The 23,123-nt window shown below is 39.1% G+C and overlaps 1 protein-coding gene across 1 annotated transcript in view; it reads right to left on the bottom strand.

The window, feature by feature from the left end:
• Nucleotides 1–4,163: 4,163 nt before the first annotated feature.
• Nucleotides 4,164–23,123, bottom strand: part of gfra4a (GDNF family receptor alpha 4a) — an 84,837-nt gene continuing 65,877 nt past the window's right edge. Inside the window, exons 2-8 of the mRNA XM_058378358.1 lie at nt 20,402–20,680; nt 20,177–20,257; nt 14,094–14,439; nt 12,884–12,993; nt 11,837–11,971; nt 6,683–6,867; nt 4,164–6,328 (exon numbers count right to left, since the gene is read on the bottom strand). Coding sequence (XP_058234341.1) covers nt 6,194–6,328; nt 6,683–6,867; nt 11,837–11,971; nt 12,884–12,993; nt 14,094–14,439; nt 20,177–20,257; nt 20,402–20,680 — 1,271 coding nt within the window. The 3' untranslated portion in view covers nt 4,164–6,193. The remainder of the gene's footprint in view (nt 6,329–6,682; nt 6,868–11,836; nt 11,972–12,883; nt 12,994–14,093; nt 14,440–20,176; nt 20,258–20,401; nt 20,681–23,123) is intronic.

The raw sequence follows: 23,123 nt of genomic DNA, 5'->3' as shown, positions 1-23,123 counted from the left end.
TGATGACTGATGTGATAATTACAGCGAAGACTATTCATGTTGCAAACTATCGGCAATAGCTGACTCCTCTTAGATGTTTATTTCAATGCTTGCCGTGTTCGCATTCATACTATATATCATCAGATTAGTTTTTCTTTTTTATTTGTTGTTATTCAGTTGTCTTTTGCTTTCATGTTGCATTGTATTGCAGCTGACAGCAGGAAATGGAACGAAGCCTTTTCTATTCCCAAGCAAGCAAATTTGTGTAGACAATATTGGGGGAAAAAAAACAAAAACAAAAACAATCCTAAAAACTTTACTCGAGAACAAGTTGACAAACTCAGAGGCATGTACTACACACAAACGGTTTTTTAAAATGTTAATGGACAGCCCAAAAACTCACACCTTAAACTCCTGAGTAACTCAGCAACTGACTCTAAATGCTGGACTATTTCAGAATTGAAGGGGAACGTAGTGTTCTATTCTATAAGCAGCTTCCTTATTACTCAACCAGCAAAGGTACATAATGGACAACATTTACATAATTCCAAAACTCCATGTGCAGGGAATATTTATTTATTTATTTAATATTTATTTTTGTTCTTCTAAGCTTAGCCGGGATAATGAATTCCAGGAGGCTAGTTTTCAGGTATTGACACTTATTAAAGTTAGTTCTTGTAAAGAAGTGTGACTTGAACAAGAATGTACTTCGGCTAGGAAGCGACTGTGTATATTTAAATTGAAATAGTAAGCAGGGAATGAAATGAACCTCTTTTTTCCCCCCTAACTATCTAAAAATTCTCCCGGAGAGCCATTTTAATGGCCTCTAGCAACTAAAACTGTCCCAGATTCAAAATCCCACACTTTTTGTTATTGGAAGTTATTAGAAGTGACATAATGTTCACACCATGACAACTCAGAAACTTTATAAAGTTTAATTTCTTAGTGTTTTTTTTTTTTTTTTCAGTTCTGAGTTTTTATTGCTGTAAAAAATGCAGTATAATTTTGAAGGAATTATATAGGAATATTGTTTCCATTCAGGTCAAAATGTTAGTGTTAATATGTCAGTGTTATCCCAGTAGACTGTCAAGTAAAATAAGAGTAAAATGCAAATCTACAGTATAGTATCTAACTTAAAAAAATCTTTAATTAAAATCTATAATAATAACAATAATAATAATTCTTAATTCAGAAGTGTCATCGTCAAACCACTTTAATAAATACTAATCCCTGTATTAAACTACTAGGTTGACTAAAGTGTAATGATTTAGCAACTAATATTAAATGACAAAACCATAATGTCTTATTTTGAATATCTCATTTTGAACCACTGTGTGGTATCTGATTAAGTTTGTCTGCTCAACACTACTATGCTAACAAAACTGTAACCCAATTCTGGATATTAGTTACTAGTCATTCAGTAGTAAGAGTAAGTACATTGATTATATTATGTTACTGTAACTCATTATGGTTTTGTCTGCATGGTGATTTAATATTAGCTACTAAATCATTACACTTGAAACCATAAAGAGTTGAACCACTGTATTATCTACAATTACAGAAGCATTCATTATTCTAAAGTGATATAATCAATGATTTTCCTTTACTATTTAATAGTAACTAGTAACTAATATCCAGAACTGGGTAGCAAGTTGTTACAGTTTTTATCTTAATTACATAACAAGTCATTATGGTTTTGCTTACATGGTCATTTAATATTAATGACTCTTCTTGTTATACTTTAGTCAGCATAGTAGTTTATTATAGTAATTAGTAAAATGATAAAAGATTAATTACTGCTACTTTAATAAGTACTAAAGCAAAAATGAAGAAACTGTGTTATATAGCATAGGCAGCAAGGTGGCAGCTAGCAGAGTGATATTACTGTTAATGTAATAGCTAACTGACATTCTGAATAATACATAATCAACCAGAATTTTCCACAACTGTACTGTTACACTGTTTGACGCGACACTATGCTTTCAATTGTAACAGAAATCTCACTAGGCTTGTTTGATATACACTATATTGCCAAAAGTATTCGCTCACCTGCCTTGACTCACATATGAACTTAAGTGACATCCCATTCCTAATCCATAGGGTTCAATATGACGTCGGTCCACCCTTTGCAGCTATAACAGCTTCAACTCTTCTGGGAAGGCTGTCCACAAGGTTTAGGAGTGTGTTTATGGGAATTTTTGACCATTCTTCCAGAAGCGCATTTGTGAGGTCACACACTGATGTTGGACGAGAAGGCCTGGCTCTCAGTCTCCGCTCTAATTCATCCCAAAGGTGTTCTATCGGGTTGAGGTCAGGACTCTGTGCAGGCCAGTCAAGTTCATCCACACCAGACTCTGTCATCCATGTCTTTATGGACCTTGCTTTGTGCACTGGTGCACAGTCATGTTGGAAGAGGAAGGGGCCAGCTCCAAACTGTTCCCACAAAGTTGGGAGCATGGAATTGGACATCCAAAATGTCTTGGTATGATGAAGCATTCAGAGTTCCTTTCACTGGAACTAAGGGGCCAAGCCCAGCTCCTGAAAACAACCCCACACCATAATCCCCCCTCCACCAAACTTTACACTTGGCACAATGCAGTCAGACAAGTACCGTTCTCCTGGCAACCGCCAAACCCATCAGATTGCCAGATGGAGAAGCGCGATTCGTCACTCCAGAGAACGCATCTCCACTGCTCTAGAGTCCAGTGGCGGCGTGCTTTACACCACTGCATCTGACGCTTTGCATTGCACTTGGTGATGTATGGCTTGGATGCAGCTGCTCGGCCATGGAAACCCATTCCATGAAGCTCTCTGCGCACTGTTCTTGAGCTAATCTGAAGGCCACATGAAGTTTGGAGGTCTGTAGCAATTGACTCTGCAGAAAGTTGGCGACCTCTTCGCACTATGCGCCTCAGCATCCGCTGACCCCGCTCCGTCAGTTTACGTGGCCTACCACTTCGTGGCTGAGTTGCTGTCGTTCCCAAACACTTCCACGTTCTTATAATACAGCTGACAGTTGACTGTGGAATATTTAGGAGCGAGGAAATTTCACGACTGGATTTGTTGCACAGGTGGCATCCTATCACAGTTCCACGCTGGAATTCACTGAGCTCCTGAGAGCGACCCATTCTTTCACAAATGTTTGTAAAAACAGTCTGCATGCCTAGGTGCTTGATTTTATACACCTGTGGCCATGGAAGTGATTGGAACACCTGATTCTGATTATTTGGATGGGTGAGCGAATACTTTTGGCAATATAGTGTAGCTACACAATGAGGTAGTTTTTTTGGCAGGTTTCCCAACGTAATCACTGTGCTCACTGTGATTTATTTAAGATTTGTGATTTGTGTCTTGGGACTGGATATTCAAGAAATAGGGCATTTATTGTTACTGATTACATTTCTTGCTTCATTGACAGCTGTTTTGTTTGTCCCTGGGACAACAGGAAGTTTTTAATTTCACACTTGCTGCCAGTTTCAGCTATAAAGCTGGGAGTCTAGCCGACAGCCTTTATTTTTTCAGTCAGAGAGCCTGCTCCGTCTGATGTTTTTTGAATTTTGCACAGAGTTACTTCTGGACAGAATTATGGACCTACCTTTATCCAAAAGGATATATGCAATGCTTCTTTGGTCAAAATTACATCTTAGTCTTATCCTGCTAATGGAGAGTAGTAGCTTTTTTCTTTGAAGTGTGCAAATGATGCTCCATCATGCTTCCTCCAAAGATAGCTACTTTCTGAATACAAGTCAGGAAACATGACTATCAAGGGTTTGGAATATGGACATGCAGGTCACATAAGACAGAAAGGACTACATTTATACAATTTCAGTATATAAGGATGTGCGTAAGGGAATAGGTAGATATATTTGTCATGGAGGTTTCAGAACAGTGCAGTAGTGTGTACTGTATGTGTGGTTTTTTTTTTTTTTTTTTGGAGTGTTTGTTTGTTGCTGGCCAGAGCTGAAGTGCAGCAGTGTTTGCTGACCCATAGCCTGGAGACACATTCAGCCCAGCTGCAGACAGGCAGCTATGCAAAGGTTAGACTCCAGCAACAAGAAGAAGAAGAACAAAAAATGGATGTTACCTCTTTTTCCCCCTCTTCTTTTTTCGTTATTCTTACAATGTAGAGACTCGACTTTAAAAACACACTTGATTCAATTCATACATCTTCATATGGCAGCTTTATTTTTCAAGAAATTACAATTATATTAAACAAACCCTGCCCACTTGCCAACACCATGTCCTTTTTTGTGTCCGAAGAAGATGATTGGTCAATAAATTTTGCAGCAAGCAAAAAAAAAATGTAAAGAAATATGGCTCCTGCATATCAAATACACAAAAGGTTTCACTTTGTTGAGCTGTGCTTCATTTTCCACTGGCTGCTGATGGTCTTTAGATTTCCACGTCCACAGGCACTGGCTCCTGGAGTCCATGCAGCCGAATGTAAGTGTTTTAAGTGCTTGTGTTTTGCTGTTGTGTGAAAGTGGATAATGACATCCAAATGCTGAGAGAAGTGACTCTGTCATCTGATATAAGTTAGTTGTGTGACTAATTTTTGTGGATCTTCTTTAAAAACAAGCATGTTTTAAAGGCTTTCTCAATGCCACTGTGTTGCCTGATCATTAAGTACCTAGTAGCGTGTGGCGCCTCAGTCTTGCTGTTGAGGTCTGGGGATTGTGTAGGCCACTGAAGCAATAACAATTTGCTCTCATTTTCCTGGAGCCATTCAGCAACAACATGAGCTGTGTTATATGATACGTTATCAGACTGCAAGTATCCGTGGAATCATGTTATTCTCAATCTGATCCTCCAGCAGTGCATCATGGTGCAAAAGTAACCTGGATTCATTTGACAAGAAAAGAATTTCAATCCTCAGAGTTCCAATTTTGACTTATGATGTGCCATCTTAGCCTTTGCTGCTGGTTTCTGACAGTTGTAGCTGGTAAGCGGAGGATTTGGAGATCACACACCAGGGCTGATTTGTGGCTGTGGCTGGTCTGTTTGCTTGCAAAGTTCTCAGAAATCTCCTTAGATCTACACAGTGTTTTCATCCACAGGATCTCTAATCACTCGTAGTCGTTTTGCATTTCACACAATTCTCTGTAAACCAGTTGTGCGTGACAAGCCCAGGACTAGATCCATTTGTGAGATGTGTATCTGTCACATCTAGCAACACCAGTCATAGCCACATTGGTCACACGTTTAATGTATTCCACTCATTGCTTAGCTGAACAGTAAGTGTTGCTGTTTGGTCTCCTTGATTTATACCATACATCCCAGAAATTTGACATATAGCTTGTGGGAAGGTTTCGTTTTTGTGAAGGTGGGGGATGGGTTTATAGAATAAACTAGCAGTTCAGTGTAAACTCTTGTGTTGTGTCCCAGCATGTGTGGTCTACAAAGCATTTGCTGAAAGTAAAAAGTGATTTTCCACTCATAATTCACTGAACAGATCAAATACATGGCAGTTCATTAAGTCTGAGGTTAAAGCAAAGGTGTGTAATTTGCAGACATCACCCACCGAGGACAAAAAATCATGACTGTAACGAGAGGATATCACTAATGAAATATGAGTATTTTCCACACATTACAAAAATAAAGTAGGTCATATTATTTAAACATCCCTGCGATTCCATCAGCATAAAGTATCTTCCTGTGAAGAGTCATCATCACCACAAACACTAGCTCCTGAATGAGACACTCGTCACTGTGCTCTGTCCCTAATGCATGCTGCAGAACGGACCTGATTCATCAATACTGATGTACCAAAATCACTGTATCTGAAAAAATAGTTATTGAAATAATAATGATTAGGGACTATATGATAAGCCACAAAGTTATTTCAGTTTTTTTTTTTTTTTTTTTGCACTTCAAAGTATGTTCCTTTTTTTCTTTTTTTTTTTTTCTTTTTCAACACAGGCCTTCATAGAAAGTTTTATACATAGACATACACACATACATACACACACACGTATACACACGCTTTACTGCAGTTCAGTCTCAAGTATCAGTCATAGAACTGTGCTCATAAAATAAATCACTACTTCACATTGTGGGCTGGAAACTTGGGTCGTAGTCTTTTTTGGATAGTTCTCTCAATTTTGTGCTCTTATATTCACTCGTCCGTTTTCTCACCAGAGGGGTTTGATGAAAAGCCTTACACACTGTCCCAACCCAACTCCATGCTGCTGAGCTGTGATTGGCTGGCTTGTTTCTAGAAATGAAAAGCCAGCAACAGGATGGTGGGGAGAAAAGCTGTCACTGCCAGGTCAGTGCATCCAGGGCTGCTGTCGTACAGATCAGGTAACGGGAGGGTAGAGTCACTCAGTAGTCTGTCTCTCTCGTTCATCTGTGTGTGTGAGAGAGAGAAAAAGGGACAGAGAAGCACAGAGGGAGGAAGGCATTTAGCTCTATGATGCATAAGAGTTTGCATGTCTGTTCATGTCATTTTTGTTTGTACTGACATTCTGTCTGTTCTGTCTGCCTTGTCTCCTCTCGTTTCTTTTTTCAGTTACTTTGTCTACCTCCTTTCATTTATCATCACGCCCACTGTTTTACCCTCTGGTCACGTATCTTGCAACAGTAGAGTAACTTGCGCAGCAGGAACTGACCTACATAAATCTCAAACCATACACTCACACACACATACACGAGACAAAACCTGCAGCACACAGGATCTCCAGGTGACAGAGGATTTGTTTACCTGGGTGGGTATTTGTGGATGGAAAATATTCTGCTGGCTTTCCGCATTAATTGAGACGGTGGTAGTGGTTATGGTACTGGTAGCTAGGTGTCGATTGGGAGTGTTGGTCCTTGGACTGGCTGATCCTGGCTGGTTAGCTGCTGATTTGGAGTCAGTGTCGTTGCCAAAGGCGAGGATAGCGTTTTCTGGTTTGAGGGATGTAAGAACAGAAAAAATCTCAGTCAGTGCTTTAGATTTTGTCTTGCTTCAGTTAGCTCTCTGTTTAACCTGTGTTTCTATGTCATGCCTCTAAGAACACCAGACTCAGGATGCAGTCGAGGGACTGTTTTCCAAATAAAGCATTCAGCATATCTAGAGCACAGCCAATGAACAACAGATCAATAATCAGTAGAAAAAGTGGTCTCTCTTGCACAGAATGTCTTGTGTGCATGGGAAGGTATGAATAGGGTCTGCCTTTATGCTGAGTTTAATAAGGTGTATCAACAGCTAATTAAATAACTTCTGATGAAGTCATTCGACCTCTAATGGGGTGCTTTCTCATTTTTTCAGGGAGTGCTGGCTAAGTTGTGCCATGCTCAGTTCATCTAGAATAAATCAGAGATTTTGTGCAGAAATAACATTTAACACCAGATAGTTTGGTGCTACAACAGCACACAGTAGTAAACTCCTCAGCTCAGTGATCGCTTGCCAAGACAACCTTCTAGTGCACATGCACATATTCTGGAACAGACCTAGCACTTGAAAACATACGACTAAATCTGGACTTTCTTCAAATAGTTATAAATAGAGATAGATATGAGTAGAGCAGTGAAGAAATAAATAGTAAAAAAAAACATTCCTATGTCATACGTCCAGTGTTCAGCAGGGGAATGCAGCTTGAGTGATCTGACAGCTGAGTGTGAAATGCTAAAGACATTCATATCAAATTCAGATTCTTACTTTGACACAGGAACATTTTAGACTATTTATGCCATTTTTGTCAGATTTCAACAGCCATTTCAAATCCATGCTTGAAAGATCATGTCAGTTTCTAGTATTTGGGTATCCCCATTCACATAGATATGAGACTGAATAAGTGCCTGCGAGCGTTGCCAAGATGGCCGCTGAATGGACAGAACTTACTACAAGCACTCTGGCATAATGCAGAACTCGTGGGAGTTTGTCCACTGATGGCAGGAGCTTCTATAGATATTTACTCCTCATAGCACTGCCTGATTTCACAAATGAGCCGAGCTCCTCAATAAAAAAAAAAAAAGTAAATGTTGTGAGTGGAATCAGGAGGTGGAGTGAGTACAGGGCTGGAATGAGTAAGCACTCTGGAGTATTTTGTTGCAACATAATGAAAATGCTTGCAGTGAATTCTTCTGGTGCACAACACTACACATGTGAGAGGTCAGAAACGCAGAGGGATTTCACACATGCAAAGAAACTGGTTCATTATTTGTGGTTATGTTATTTTATTAAGTTAATGGCTGCACATTTCAGAGTTCAGCAGGGGAATGCAGCATGTGTGATCTGACAGCTGAGTGTGAAATGCTAAAATGAGCTGTGGTGAATAAAACATTACAAGAGTCTAATTCAAATGATGTGCATAGCTGTTCTGGTAAAATAGAGACTGTTTGCAATATTAGTTGAGCTAGCCAGCTATCTTAACACAATACTGGGCTAATGTGATCATTTTATTATTGGTTTAACTAATACAACCTCCAACACTAGATATTTAACTTTAGTTTGCTAACAAGCCTGCTAAATATAGGTAAAGTATTACATCATGACGCCTCTATGCAGGTGGTTATGGTGTGATGGTGAGAGACAAAGCTACAGATGGGACATAGTGAAGACTAAATTGGGTGCAAACAACTTCTGGCTTAATCAAATTGAAGCACATTTGTGAAGATATCCTGCATCTGATCAGACAATGTCATAAAACGGATATTTTAGACATGACCTGGAGAGACTGGTATTAAGACCGTGCATCTACTTTCCCATAACACACACACACACACACACACAACTCCAATACATTCAATACATAAAATAAAGAATTATGCTTGAAGTATCATGCAGAGAAAATGATCTAAAAACAGCCAATCAGATATTAGGATGATTTTGAATACATTATATTATAAAACTGCAATACACTTACTAATCTTAGTAGGTACAGTCACATAATGCATCACACTGAAGATGAGGATGATGATAACCAGTTAACTTTTACACCTGTGAGCTGCATGCGTCATGGTGGAGCTGGACACTGAGGTTCAATCTCAGTAAATTTTCACTCTAAAAATAAAAAGCTCCCTCAAAACTGCTAAAACCTCAGCTGCTTTCTGCGCTGATCTTTGCTTTTCTCCTCTTTGCAATTCTCTGACTCTTTGCACCATTAGTTTTACTGCAGGGAGCCAAATTACGTGCAATTACTGAGACATCAGAGTCAGCGCTTAGACTCAAGCGAATACACACTCACTCTCTCACAAGCCAGAGCCTTTGACTGTGTGTGTGTGTGTGTGTGTGTGAGAGAGAGAGAGACAGAGAGAGAGAGCAGTGAAGTGTGCACAGGAGCAATTAAAATACAGTAGCAGACATGTCAGAAATAGAGACTTGCTGGAGAGCAGGAACTCTCAGCGCTGGTATTGGACTCTGTGATCACTTCTCACTATTGCCTCTGAGTTAGCACTACTGCAAGCAGCCAAGCTACACAGTTTCATGCCACTGAGCTGTGAGTCAAAGCTTCCAAGTGAAAAATGCTTTGTCACTGTTTCTGGGTGTCACTGCAAGGACGGACAAGTTTAACCTTAACAACAGTGTTCTGAGCTCATTATGAAGTTTGGAGTAAGTTTTAGAAAGTCATCACAAAGGAAAATTCATATAGACATAGGTTCATACAAATCTCCTGCTTCGGTTTGGAACACTCCCAAAGCTAGCAGAAACATCACATTTACAAATTAATAAGGATAATTGATGCTTTTGAACTAGATTTAAAGGTTTGTGCTAAGGATTTACTTTAAGAAAGCTTTAATGTTGTTCCTGTTTTGTTGTACTGATGCTCTTGTGCAAAAAGAATAGTCATGTAACCCTAACTGTAAAAAATAAGGCTGATTTATTCTTTATTACATTCATTAACTTTATGCAACATAATGTCTGGGTTGCCATTAAAAGCCAAAATTTGGTTTAATTCTACCACTTGAACATCACAACAACCTTTTGGGCATTTTTACTGCTGCAGTGTGACTGGATAGATGAACTGAGGGCATGAAGCCTTTATTATTGCCACACATACATTACAGCACAGTGGAATTCTTTTCTTCACATATCCCAGCTGAGGAAGTTGGGGTCAGAGCACTATGATACAGCACAGAAGGTTAAGGGCCTTGCTTAGTTGCCCAACAGCAGAGCTTGGTGGTGCTGAGGCTTGAACCCCGATGCTCTGAGCAACAGTCCAGAGCCTTAACCACTTGAGCCACCACTGCCCTGATCACAAATCCACTGCGATTTCTTTAGTCAAGAAACATTCACCTGACGGAAACCCTGTATCTTTTTTTCTCAGCTTATGTTTTTAGCTAGAGTTGTTTAAATTTAGTCAAGGATACAGTACATTTAGCTAGCTAGCATCAGAATTTACATACCCTCATCTATTAGACATGTTCTTTGCTGAGTATTTCATCATTTTCAATTGGATTTTTGATTCTGGTTGTTTAAATGATAATTAGAAATTTATTTAAAAAAAAGTATTTTATAATGTAAAATTTATTTTTATGCATTTATAAATAAAATGATGTATTTTACATGTATACCCTGCTTATTGTTTCAGTTAAATAAATAATAATAATAATAATAATGATAATAATAATTATAATAATAATAATAATAATAATAATAATAATAATAATTTTAATAATAATTGTTTCCAGGTCTGAATGGCTGCATGTTGCATGCTGTTGTCCTTGGGTCTCAGAATGAGTATCTATTTATGCCTCATTACCCAGCGTTCCTGGGATAGGTTTTGGATCCACCCTGACCATGACTGGGATATAGAGGTAAGTGAACATGAATGAATGAATAAAATAACTCATCTGGTCATAAATAACAATACATAAGTAAGAGGGTGGGGGGACACATAACACAATAATGAGTAGTCACATTAATGCAAAATGTGTTCTGTTGGTTATATATTTGGTCCCAGCACTGGGTTATATAAACAATGCTGATTGTGATCCTGCTTTTTTAGAATGCTGCTTTCTAGTTAAACAACATACTGTACATAGGCTTAGTATTTAGAACATAGAGTTCCTTCAATCACAGAACAGCTGACATCTTGTTCAAGGACTAACAAGTGCTTCCTCTGAGACAGCTACAGTAAATCTGTTACTCACATGATAACATAAGTGCAGCTACGCATCTGTTTACACGAACATATAGATGTCTGTAGATGATCAACAGAGGAGGATGAAAACAGCAGCATTCCTCCCACCAAGACAGCAGGACCAATTATTCTACTTTGAACATCATAAGGTTTTAAGCACCCAGGTTTATAGGGTGAAACTTTATACACAAAGCCTCTGTTGGCTGTTTAAGCCTAACAGAATGCAGGTCCAGCTGATATTCATCGGATATTCATTCACCAGCTTCATTACAGTTATTGGAACAAGGATTAAACAACCCCAAACCTGAACTTCTGGATGTATTAGTGAGTCTCATAATCCTGAGGGCTAAATAATTATTAATGTCAAGTCACATCAGTGAAATCCATTTGATACCAAATTCTCCCCCATAATGCAGTGGAAAACTGTAATGTTTTCATATACACTATTAACTTATTTGTCATTTCAGAATTACACCTAATACTTGATATAACAGGAGGGCTTTTCACAGCACGTGTTATCGATTTTCTAAACTCTGCATTTACAACCCTGGGTTTCACACTGGTAGTTTAGAAACAGTGTTAGCAGTGCTTTTTACCCGGGGTTATGAATCCCTGCTCTGAAACAGGTTTAGCGAATTAAGGGTGCCAAATGAATGATACGACTAGATGCTTAGCAACAGAAACCCGATCAGAAATTGAACAACATGTCACTCATCACGTGAAATCCAGGCAACACTTAAGATTGTGTTTCGGTATATTTATTTCTTTATTCTTAGGGAGACGGGACTCACTTAGACAGATGTTGTCATGGAAGTGGAAAAGGAAGTCATAACACTGCTCCCTGTGATTCCCACTGGCTGCACACGAGCACCACGGCCCCACATTAGATGTGGAGTTATCCAGATAGTTTGGGGTGATAGTGGTTCCTGCAGAAGAAGTCAGAAAGAGAGAAAAGAAGTAGATTTAACGGTGATTAAATTCAATTTCTTGTTAGTCACAATATTCTTATTTGCGTAGACTGTAATGTAAAGTTTTCCACTAACTGACTGGACTGAAATGTTCCAGATCAATGCATGCAGGCATGTCTGTAGAGAGACTCCTCTTCTTTTCAGAAACCCAGTTTGCAGTGATTTCACACATTGTTAGACAATCACTTTATCTACTACACCACCATCTGTGGGGGTGCTGAAAGGTTCAGAAAATCTTTACGTTCACACCTTTATACGATGTGTGTGGGTGAGAGGCCCAGAGACTGAGGGAAAAAATGACTACATTGTGTATGTGCTTTTTTTTTTTTTCTATCCATAGTGAATTGTCTGCATGGATGTCAACTAGAGATTGAAGTTTTTTTTTCTAGACATTTCTAGCTCTGTGAGATGTGTGAAAGCGTTTTCTGTGGGGAATAAAAATGCCAATGTCGTACTCATTGTCTGCATGGAGAGAGACTTGACTTACAGCTGAAAGGGGGGAAAGTGGAAGTGCTGCACTTTGGTGCTTTTGTGGCCTGAGATGGACTTGTTTAAAGACATCGATTTCTTTTGTCCCAGAACACAAAAGTGTAACATCTGCACAGCACACCTCACAACATACTGCTTTAATGCTAAAGAACTAGGCCATGTGTCTTTTCTCTGCTTTTCCCTACAACTCTGTCTGTAGGTTCCTGTCATTCCTAATTTCTTCCACAGACTGTACCTTCCTGCTTAAACATCATAATATAGGCTTAATAGTAAAAGTCACCTAGCTCTAGTGAACCAATAGCCTCTAAAGTGAGTTCTTCTGAAGCGTTGTTTGCGTTTGTTGTGTCTTACTGAATCTCTCTTTAAATTTTACATTCTCACCTATCAGACCAGTGTAGGCAATGAGGCAGGCCCCATAGTTCTCTTGCTGGCAGCCGCTGGCAGTGAGCTCTGAGGGCTGGCAGTCATGCTTGAACTGGGCCCAACGAGATCTGTGAGAATCATAACAACACATCCATCATCCAACCAGCCAGTACATTCCTCCACACACACACACACACACACACACTTTCTCTCTTTCTTTCTTCCCACTTTTGAGTGAAGTAGTTGGAGTTAGTTTGGGTCAAACCAGTCTCAATCTTGGCATTAACATCCCCCAAATAAGCAGACAGTGGAAACATGTGCCAATGACAAAGCTGTCATTTTGATCTACAAAACCAATTAACCACACAAAAAGCTACACTCTGCCTTTTGTTCTGTTGAATCCTGTCGAAACCAGATGCCATGGAAGAATTTAAGGTGGCTGGAATGTTTTGTATTATTGTACTCCAACTTATCTATTCTCTGCTTCTCTCTCTACTTGCATACACATACACACCTTCTGATTTGTTAGGTCTCCTCTTTGTCATCAGCCACATGGCAGGCATTTATAAAATGCTGGAGTGCTGCCATTGTTTCCAGAGAAAGAACTGAGTAACGGAAATCAGCTGATTGATTAAAGGGCTTGTCTGTAAGTCCTGATTGTGTATGATAGTGAAATGGTTGTGGCAGAAAGTGTACTGCTGTGTGATGCGATGCGTTCCGCGCATGCCTGTGGCCGAGAGTGGTAGAATTGTGATCAATAGGAGAGATAGATGAAAGTGTTTGTGTTTGTGACATGAAGAGGGTGTGTGAGAGAGAGAGGGATAGCTGAGCTCTCATTTTCAACTCCACTGAGAGTCTTCTGGAGTGACTTTTGCTGTCAGTGTACTCCCTCTCTGCTCCACTCTAATTTACTAGTTAAGTGCCACATCTTCTTCAACAGCCCCATACCACAAAATGGCTGAAAAGCAATAAGCAGAAGGATGTTTATTCACTACACCACTTCCCTTAACTGAAACTGGGGCTGTGGGACTGTTAAAGACTGTGTCAGATAGCATGTCAAAATTGAATGCCTCTAAATTATATCCAAAACTGCCATTATAATCCTACACAGGTTGTGTTTGCCACTGTTTAAAATGATATTGTGAGACTTAAGCCTGTTAAATCACCCATCACTGTTTAGTGTAAATAAATGAAAGTGATCTAACTATTACGTGGATCGAATACTCACTTGCACACAAGTTCTTCCTCACAGCTGCTCAGCTGAGACAGGCAGTTGGGTTTTTCTCTTTCCTCGTATGAGCACGCAGGGACGATGGTCTGGCGCCGGCGCTCAGAGCATGCTGTGTCTGAACACGGGCAGAACAGCAGCTCGTGTGTGTAGTCAGGTGGCACACGGTCAAAGAACTTTCGCAGCGCTTTGTTGCAGCGCATGCGGTTACAAGCCCCAGCTTTCACTGATGGGGCAATGCAGGCCGACACGTACTCTGTGCGCAGCTTCTGGCACGTGTCATCTACATTGCAGGCTTTAGCTGCATCCAGACAATGATTCACCGTCGCCATACCAGCCTCAGACTCTGCAGGACAGAGTGAAGAAAGAGAAGCAGAGAAGCATTGATCATTCAGAACATTGAGGTACATACTGCTCAACATATGAGCACACAAGCTGACCCCATTGGCTGAAAGGTTTTTTTTACACTATTTATTAGTGAAAAGTGGCAGCATACATACCGATGTGGAATCTGCATGTTTTTTTTAACCAGAAAATTGACAATATTGGACCATAATTAATGGAATTATATGGTGGTATAATGCAACACAGCAAAAATGTGTTGCATTAACAAATGTGTGTTTAGTTGCCTTTTATCATTAATTTAACTTGTTAATCAGTATTATGTGTGCATCATATGTAGATAACAAGTTGACTGCCAAAATGAGGACCTGAAGGACTATTAGACTCAATTAGTCCGATTTGTAAACTTGTTTTTTTGGTAAATTTTGGTATCAGTTAATCTACTATAGGATTTTATTCTCATACTGTTCCATCTGACTTTGTAAACTAACTGATTTGTGCAGCAAATGTTTAAAGCCAAATTGATGCTACAAGGATGAAACAGATGACATTCTCTACAAGTATAACATTAAGCATCAAAACAAAAGATGTTGTCAGTACTAATAGTAAATAAGTATGCCTACTGCCTTTAATTCACCCTTTAATAGTTTAATAGTTTAGAATAACAGTTATGCTGCCATTTTGATTTGTGAATATTGCATTTTTCTGGGAGACTTTTTTTTTTTGCAGCTGGAATTATTTTTTGCTTCTGTGTTTTTGTCACATTTTGTCACATGTATGCTGGGAACCTAATCATAAAACAGAATCTTATTTTACTTTTATTAATAGAACAGTGCTTACAGGTAGCTAACTACATGCTGTCCAGCTTGAGCAGGAATACATTTTCAAAATCATATGAGGTGTGTTAGCTGTCTGATTATGACAAAGTGGAGTCTGGTTATGAAAATAAACAGTTAACAATAATAATAATAGTAATAATAATAATAATAATAATAATAATAATAATAATAATAATAATAATAATAAAAGTAGAAAAACATTGTATTTGAGAGAAGGAATCTTATCCAATAGCAAATGCTGACAGTCAGTTTCCTGTGTCCTGTGTTTAGGGTATTTATGGGAAACTGGGAAAATTGGAATTTGATAACGTTTTTTAATCTAAGTTAATTTGCAACATCCAAATTTCTCAATATCGCACTTGCAAAAATTTCCATTTAGTTTCACAGCTACTACAGAGGAACTATCCAGTGCTGAAAATCACCCAGCTTTCTGTAATGTGTTACCACTGCTACATTTCATAATCTTAGCTCTACAGCAAAGTAAATTAACTGTAGTTAAGCTGGAGAGGCATGATGCCTTACACCTCCAGGGTTAGGGCTTTGATTTCTGCATCCTCCCTGTGAGTATAGAGTTTACATGTTCTCCCCTTACAAACTCTCCACCTTTGGACATAAACAAGACAACCCAAGCCATTCATTATTAAAGTGTTTTTGAGAAGTAAACCGTTTCTTGGGAAGTTTATTTGTAACCTGTAGATGACAGAACTCATGAGAGTTTATCAGTTTTCTGACAGTGTGGTTTACACTACAACATGTGAAGTGAGCCATGTGCTTGATGACTTATGAACTAGGTCTGCAGTGGCAGGAGACATTTCTCTGCAGCCTTTTCTGTCCAGCTGCTTTTTGTGGATGCATCAATATCAAAAGCACTCCTTCACTGCAGACACGAGCATGCTGCAGTCAGGAAGGCAAGCTCAGGTAAATCACCGAGGTGAAAAGTCCCAGGCTTTCACAAGCCTTTCTGCCCTGCCTTCATATCCTCACTGAGGTTTGTGAAAAGTGGAAACCAGAGTGTAGCGCTGCATGTGGCACCTCATTACCCTGAGTGAATGTGTAGCAGTCCTTTTTTGCACATACATACAAATGCCTTTTTCATTTAATGTGCTTTTTTCAAGGTGTTGCTAAAGCTATTAATGAAGCTATTTTGCAGAACACATACGTATAACAAAATTAACACTTAAACCACGTGATATGTACCTCAGCTCACTGTTTGTCTTGGATACTGATAATGATATTGTCTTCATAAAACGAGGCACACTATCATGCTATCAAGGCAGAGAGAGAGAGAGAGAGAGCGAGAGAGAGAGCTCCTCACTTCAGAATTTTCCCATGGTGAAACTAAATCAGACTTCAATCAAATCATATCACTGCTGAAGCAAATCATATCAGATCAGTAGTGATTTGGAGTCTACCGGATCATTACTGGTTGAACTGTATTATATTGTGTACTATGTAGCAAGATCGTGTGAAAAAGGGAGATTCTCACAGTACTAACACAACACCCATCTCAAATCCCTTTACACGCTATTAATGAATATAGGATGTGGTTAGCTATAAGGGGATGTCAGTCCTCCATGGTCGGTGTACTGCTAATGAATAGAACATGAGTAGGAATAAAAGTTGAATGAGTCTGGTCTCTGTATCAGGGAGAAACGTCCCAGCTGAGACTGCTTCTGCTGCTGCTTCATTTTTCATAGCACACTAATGTAGACCATTGAGACAGACTGCTAGCATTAGTGCTATAGAGCTCCTTGCATCATTTTTCTCCCATTCTCTCACTCGGTCTTCTCCATCTTCTGACTCTCCTTTATACCATTTCCTCTCTCTGATCAACTTCTTCTTCTTCTTCTTCTTCTTCTTCTTCTTCTTCTTCTTCTTCTTCTTCTTCTTCTTCTTCTTCTTCTTCTTCTTCTTCTTCTTCTTCTTCTTCTTCAGACTTACTTTTCATCTCTGTGCTGGTGGCTCAGTGGTAGATTTCTCGCCTACCATGTGGAAGGCCCGGGTTCGAGTCCCAGCCACTGGATGCAGTGCCAGTCCCATGCCCAGATAAAATGGGAGGGTTGCGTCAGGAAGGGCATCAGGCGTAAAACCTGTGCCAAGTTGTTGTGCGGACCAGTTGGTCCGCTGTGGCGACCCCTCGTGCAGCCGAAAGATCAACAACAACTTAATTTTCATCTCTCTCAATATGAAGGTATCTCTGCTATGCTATACTCCCTCAAAATGCTCCACTCTTCACAGTGATAACTTTGTGGCGTCCCCCTCTATAGGAGCAATAGTTAATTGCTGTTTGGAACACAATGTCATTTCAGAAACTGGAGGCACTGTTTCTCTCTTGCTCAGTCATTGACACTTATGTAAACAAGTGTAAGTATCGCAACATATTAATGATGAACAGATGGTCGAAGCAACAAAGACCTGCCCACGCAGTTTCATTTAGGAGCTGCTGTTAGATTGATTTTGTACATTTGCAAAACAAACAAATACAGACACACAAGTTATGGTTTTTTTTTTTTTAAACAAAACTACTTAAAACTACATAAAACAATACTTATCTAGTTAACATTTCCTGCAGCTATTTCAGCTGTTCATTTGAGCTTAAATTAAATATTACTAAAAATTTCGTATTTTAACTTCAGCTACAGTTATAGATAAGTTGCCCACCTGTTGCTGTGGCCATTTTTTCATCTTGCAGCTAAAGGGTTCATAGGCTGTTCCCTTTGAAAATAACCATTATGAAGGGCCCTTCAAAGTAAATGCTTTTCATCACTTCTATTTGGAACAGCCCTCTAAATGACTGCTTTGGGCAGTTCCCCTACAAAGTGCCCTGGATTCATCACCACTGATTGAAAAGCCCTCTTGAATCCTTCTTCTTCTTCATCTTCTTCTTCTTCATTACAAGTCATTTTCTGTTATTCTCTCTCAGTCACTCACAGACAAAGCCTTGTTGTAATTGTGTGTAGAGAGGACTGTAATCAGAGAGCAGTTTGGCAGCATTTCATTTTTATCCATCATTACTGGAGTTTTTCCTTCACAGGCCGCTGATCAATACACTGCTGATCTTCCTCACACCAGCTCTCATTACTCTGCTACAGACACTCATTCTGTCTGTGGAGCTCACTGTCTGTGTCATAACATTACATAAACTACTGTTCTGACATAACCTCCAGCCCCCCTTGTTCCAGCTTTAACACACACACACACACAAACTGTGCAGTTTATAGAAGAATATCCATGCTATTGTGTGAGACTTTCTCATTGTTTAATAAAATGAGCGAGGGAAATATCTGTTGATCAAAACTGTCTGGGAGAACATCTTTCATTCGATTAAGAACAAGCTGTACTCTAAATCTCTTCCCTCTTTCCAAATCAGTGTATGAGTGCGTTGGTCTCAGTCTACTAAATATTCTCATATACTCAATATCCTGAACCCCAGTGCAGGTCAGATTATGAAAGTGTCATAAGTACATGGAGTATGTTGGCTAAAAGCAAGTGTCCTAATATTACAGTATTATATAGCAAATATATACAATACTTAATAAAGTATATGCTATATATTTTATATTTCATGGGCTATAATGGATTCTGAAATGTCTTTTTCACCTATGTTACTGTCCCAAATTCCCTCTCTCAGTGTGCAGCACTAATCCCATGTGTGTGTGTGTGTTTGTGTGTATGCATGTGTGACTTACAGCAGAATTTAAAGCCATTCTGTAAATGTTACTTCCTGCAGGTTACAGGTGATCATACTTATCACTAAAATGACACCAATGACAGCATGACACGACATAACACCCTGACACAGGTAAAGCTGAACTTCCCTTAGCCATCTGTACATATTATCACGTCATCTCATGTGTGATTAGTTGTGTGTATGTGTCAGTAATTTTTCAGTCAATGGAGTGTGCTTGCTAAGTGTAGTATTTGAAAGCTGCAATCGTTAAAAATCATTTAAATCTTTAACATTACTGGCAGAAAATTAATCGCTGCACCTCAGTCCCATCAGTTTTGTGTGTGTGTGTGTGTATGTTTGTGCATGTTTGTGTGTGAGAGTTTTTGGGGCTATGTGTGTGCAGTTGTGCATGTTTGTGTGTATATATGTGTGTGTGTGTGTGTGTGTGAGAGAGAGAGGTTGCTGATGAGTAACTATGTCATTATGTTCTGCCCTCCAGGCCCATATAATTCAGCTCATGCCTTGAGCACCTACAACCCCAGACTGACAAACTGACAGTTTTATTTGTGTTTCTGTGCTGTGCAATAACATGTTTCTATCTAAACCTTGTTTTGAGCATTCATCAGTGTAGTCAAGAGAGAGACAGGAAGATTAGACACAATGCTAACTGGCAGGTAAAGAGACAGCATTTGGAGACAAACACACAGCTCACCATGTCTCTTTCAGTACAGATTTTCATCGTCAACTTCATCATCCCAATTTGCTTCACACAGCACACTATTTGTCTCTTTTCATTTTTCTGAACTTTATAAACCCTTTAAGGTTCATCAGAAGGTCCAGATTTACATACCTCATCACTACATGCCATTTCTCTTCGTTTCACCAAATAATTCACAGCACTTGACTGAATCCAGTGCTTTTAGATTTATTTTTTTGATTATAATAAGCTGAGATTTTTTTTAATGATCACAAATATACTTCTCACCTAGAAAACATATTAGCAAAATGTGTGATAAGCACACAGCCATATGCCATGGAACCAGTTAGAGAAACATGAATATTTATACAACAAATTAACGTATAATTCACAGAACAGGCAGATTTAATTACAGGTTGATTTGATTCAACATTCCTGACAAAGGGGTTGCAAATCTGTATTAGCTCGTGAAGATGTTCACACTGATTAACTGTGTGTGTGTGTGTGTGTGTGTGTGTGTGTGTAAAATACATACCTGCAGCAATGGAAGCCAGTCGAACATAATCAAACCCTCTTTCCACAGGCTCATATGGGTAACTCTCTACAAGGTTTAGCCCTGCAAATGAACCCACACACCCACACACACACAGACATTCAAACATGTACTAGGTGGAACTTAATTACTCAGTAAAGTGGCTCTGGGCACATCATGGTTTACTGTGTGTGTTTTGTCAATGTTTTGTCCCGCACGAGGGTTTACCGTGTATTACAGACTGCTTGAGGCTCCAGTAGATGCTGAGGCAGTTCTTCTCTCTCTTCATTCCACGTTTACACTGGCAGCGGTGGAGAGGACTGGCTAGCAGAGCGGTCACAGCGTTCTCGCAGTGGTTACGAGCCCCTGGGCCCAACTTCACACTCCCTCCACCCGCCACACACTGACGCAAGGTTCGTAGTCGTGGACTGCAAGCCTCATCACCGGAGCATGAATCGCCTGCAGTCAGGCAGTCCCACTGCCCCGCTGACACCAGCGAGGGCACTCCTGTACACAGGAAACAGGCAATTAAACCACACTACAGCAGCTTTTTATATATCAGTGTTTACCAAGAATCTGCAGAATTTACACTGTAGTACATCTACGCAATGCTTCCACAATAATAATTACATACACATGGTTTATTCAAAACTTTAATGTGTAGTTTTTTTTGTTTTTTTTTACACATCCATAGATGTTCAGGCTCAAGTTCACTGCAGTGCAATTTAACACCATCACCAAATGATAATTCAGGCCCCTGTGTTTTAAGGATCTGTTACACCTGGAAGCTAAAAATGTCCCAGTTATTCCATGGCCTGCATAATCACCAGGCATGTCACCCTGGTGGCTCAGAACCAGAGACAGGACAGTTATAGTCGTTAAAATGGGATGAGACAGAATTCCACAGGCAAAAATCTCAATGATCTCTTTGTGAGGAAATTGTGTTGAATATTATCTCGAGCTATTTAGCATAATTAGTATTTCTAATAACTAGTCACTGGAATAGACTGTATTACAAACATACTACATTAAGTAAAACATTAAGTAATAATTTCCAGAATCCAGAAAACAATGCCCATTTTGCAACTTAAAAATGGTCATAAACAGGCGAATGTTCATCTATACCATTTCATCTTTTGGTAATACATTTTTTCTAATGTTGATAAATTGAGCCAAATTATCTGTAAAAAGTCACCAATATTGTTGGGGTAATATTTAGTCCTAGCCTGATCATCAGCATTTTGCAGTGAGTATCCAGTATCCTAATTTATTAACTCCTAATCACAGATTTTAAAAATAGACTCTTGACATTTTAGAGTTCAGCTTTAAACACCACACATCAGTTTTAGACTTTATTTCTAATTCTGCTGCTGTCATACAGTATTTAATAAGAAGTCACTTTGATCAAAACCAAAAAGTTAACACACATACTTACTAACAAATTTAGCAATTTATTCAATGTGCTGTTAGCATAACGATAATCCAGTTAAATTGAGCTTAATATGCGGAGTAGCCACTCTCAAAATACAAATAAATTAAACCCCAAACAATAACAACATCAGAATCCAATTTAATTACATACTCAAAGCTATCTGCTGTACATTAAAACCCATCAATTCAGTGCAGCTGTGTAATGTCACAATAAGAGCGCGGCGGAAGCGATCGGGACGACCTGTATGTGAGATCACAAGGGGCAGAGCCAGGAACAGGAAATTAAAACATCACAATAAGAACATAGCTAAAGCTCTGTCCTCTGAGGGGATTTGTTATATTTCATTTCTAAAGTAGTCCAATAACATTTGTGTACCATCTGTTCATTTATTATCTAATGAATTAATGATACAAATAAAAATATACATAGAATGCCCTGAGGTATTACATGAATTATAATATAGGTTTAACCCTGCTGCACAAATATCCTTATTCTGGGTGGCAGAAAAAGCTTGCTATGACTATAATGGCATGACACATGAAGGCTCAGACATGCCTAGGTAAGTAATGGTGCCAGGAACTAGGACAAAAATTCAGTAATCCTATAGAATTGGGAAATTCAGTAATGTCACCAGTTACGTTTGCTTGATTCAATGATACATGGCCACCTTCAACTTAGCTGTACTATAGAAAACATATCGTGCCCAGACCTTGATACAGTGTCTCTGATTTAAAGTTTAAGAGTATTGTTTATATGTCTGATTTTCTAAGCAACACTGGACCGAAATTTACACTTGAGTAACCCAGAGCCGCAGTGATATGCACATCATGTACAGCACATAAAGTAATTCCTATTAGGGGGAAAAAGGAAACTTTGCAGATCTTCATGAAATAGGTATCATTCAAATGTAGTTCTATCTCCTGCTGCTGTTTTTATTATGCTCGAGAGCACAATATTTTCATTATGCTTGAGAGCGCAATGTTTTCATTATGCTCGATAGCACAGTGACTTTTCCCACCTAACATCATGATGTTTCATGAACAGATATATACTCCTGCACATGTACAGCTTCTCAGGACAAAAAGAACAGATGAACGCAATGGTGCGTGATCTAAAGTTTGTCCATATCTGCCGGTGCTTAATGTTAGGCATGATTTGTTCCATCATGGCTGTCTAACATTTCAGAAAAGGAAAATGTTCATCGCTGCTCTGATCAGACAATAAGAATAAGCCCTTTATTTTAAGACTGGAGATAATTAGTTGATCATTAGTATCGCTGTATAGCGTGGACTGCTGCAGGCAGCCAAATGAATGTGTTGCTGCTAAGAAAAGACTGCTTGACAACCGCTTGTCATTTTGTTGGTTGCCAGATGTTCAGTCAACAATCGCACAATTATATTTAATAGAGCTGCTGCAGTACCGTTTAGTTTATATAGTCCCTAGTGTGTGCACCTAATAGCACAATGTAAAACTTATCCTGTCTTACTTTATTGACTTCTAGATTAACAATGGCTTAAT

This window comes from Hemibagrus wyckioides, linkage group LG03, assembly GCF_019097595.1.
Source record: "Hemibagrus wyckioides isolate EC202008001 linkage group LG03, SWU_Hwy_1.0, whole genome shotgun sequence".
NCBI lineage: Eukaryota > Metazoa > Chordata > Actinopteri > Siluriformes > Bagridae > Hemibagrus > Hemibagrus wyckioides.
Note: the sequence above shows the minus strand (reverse complement) of the source record. Positions and strands in the feature narration are given on the sequence as shown.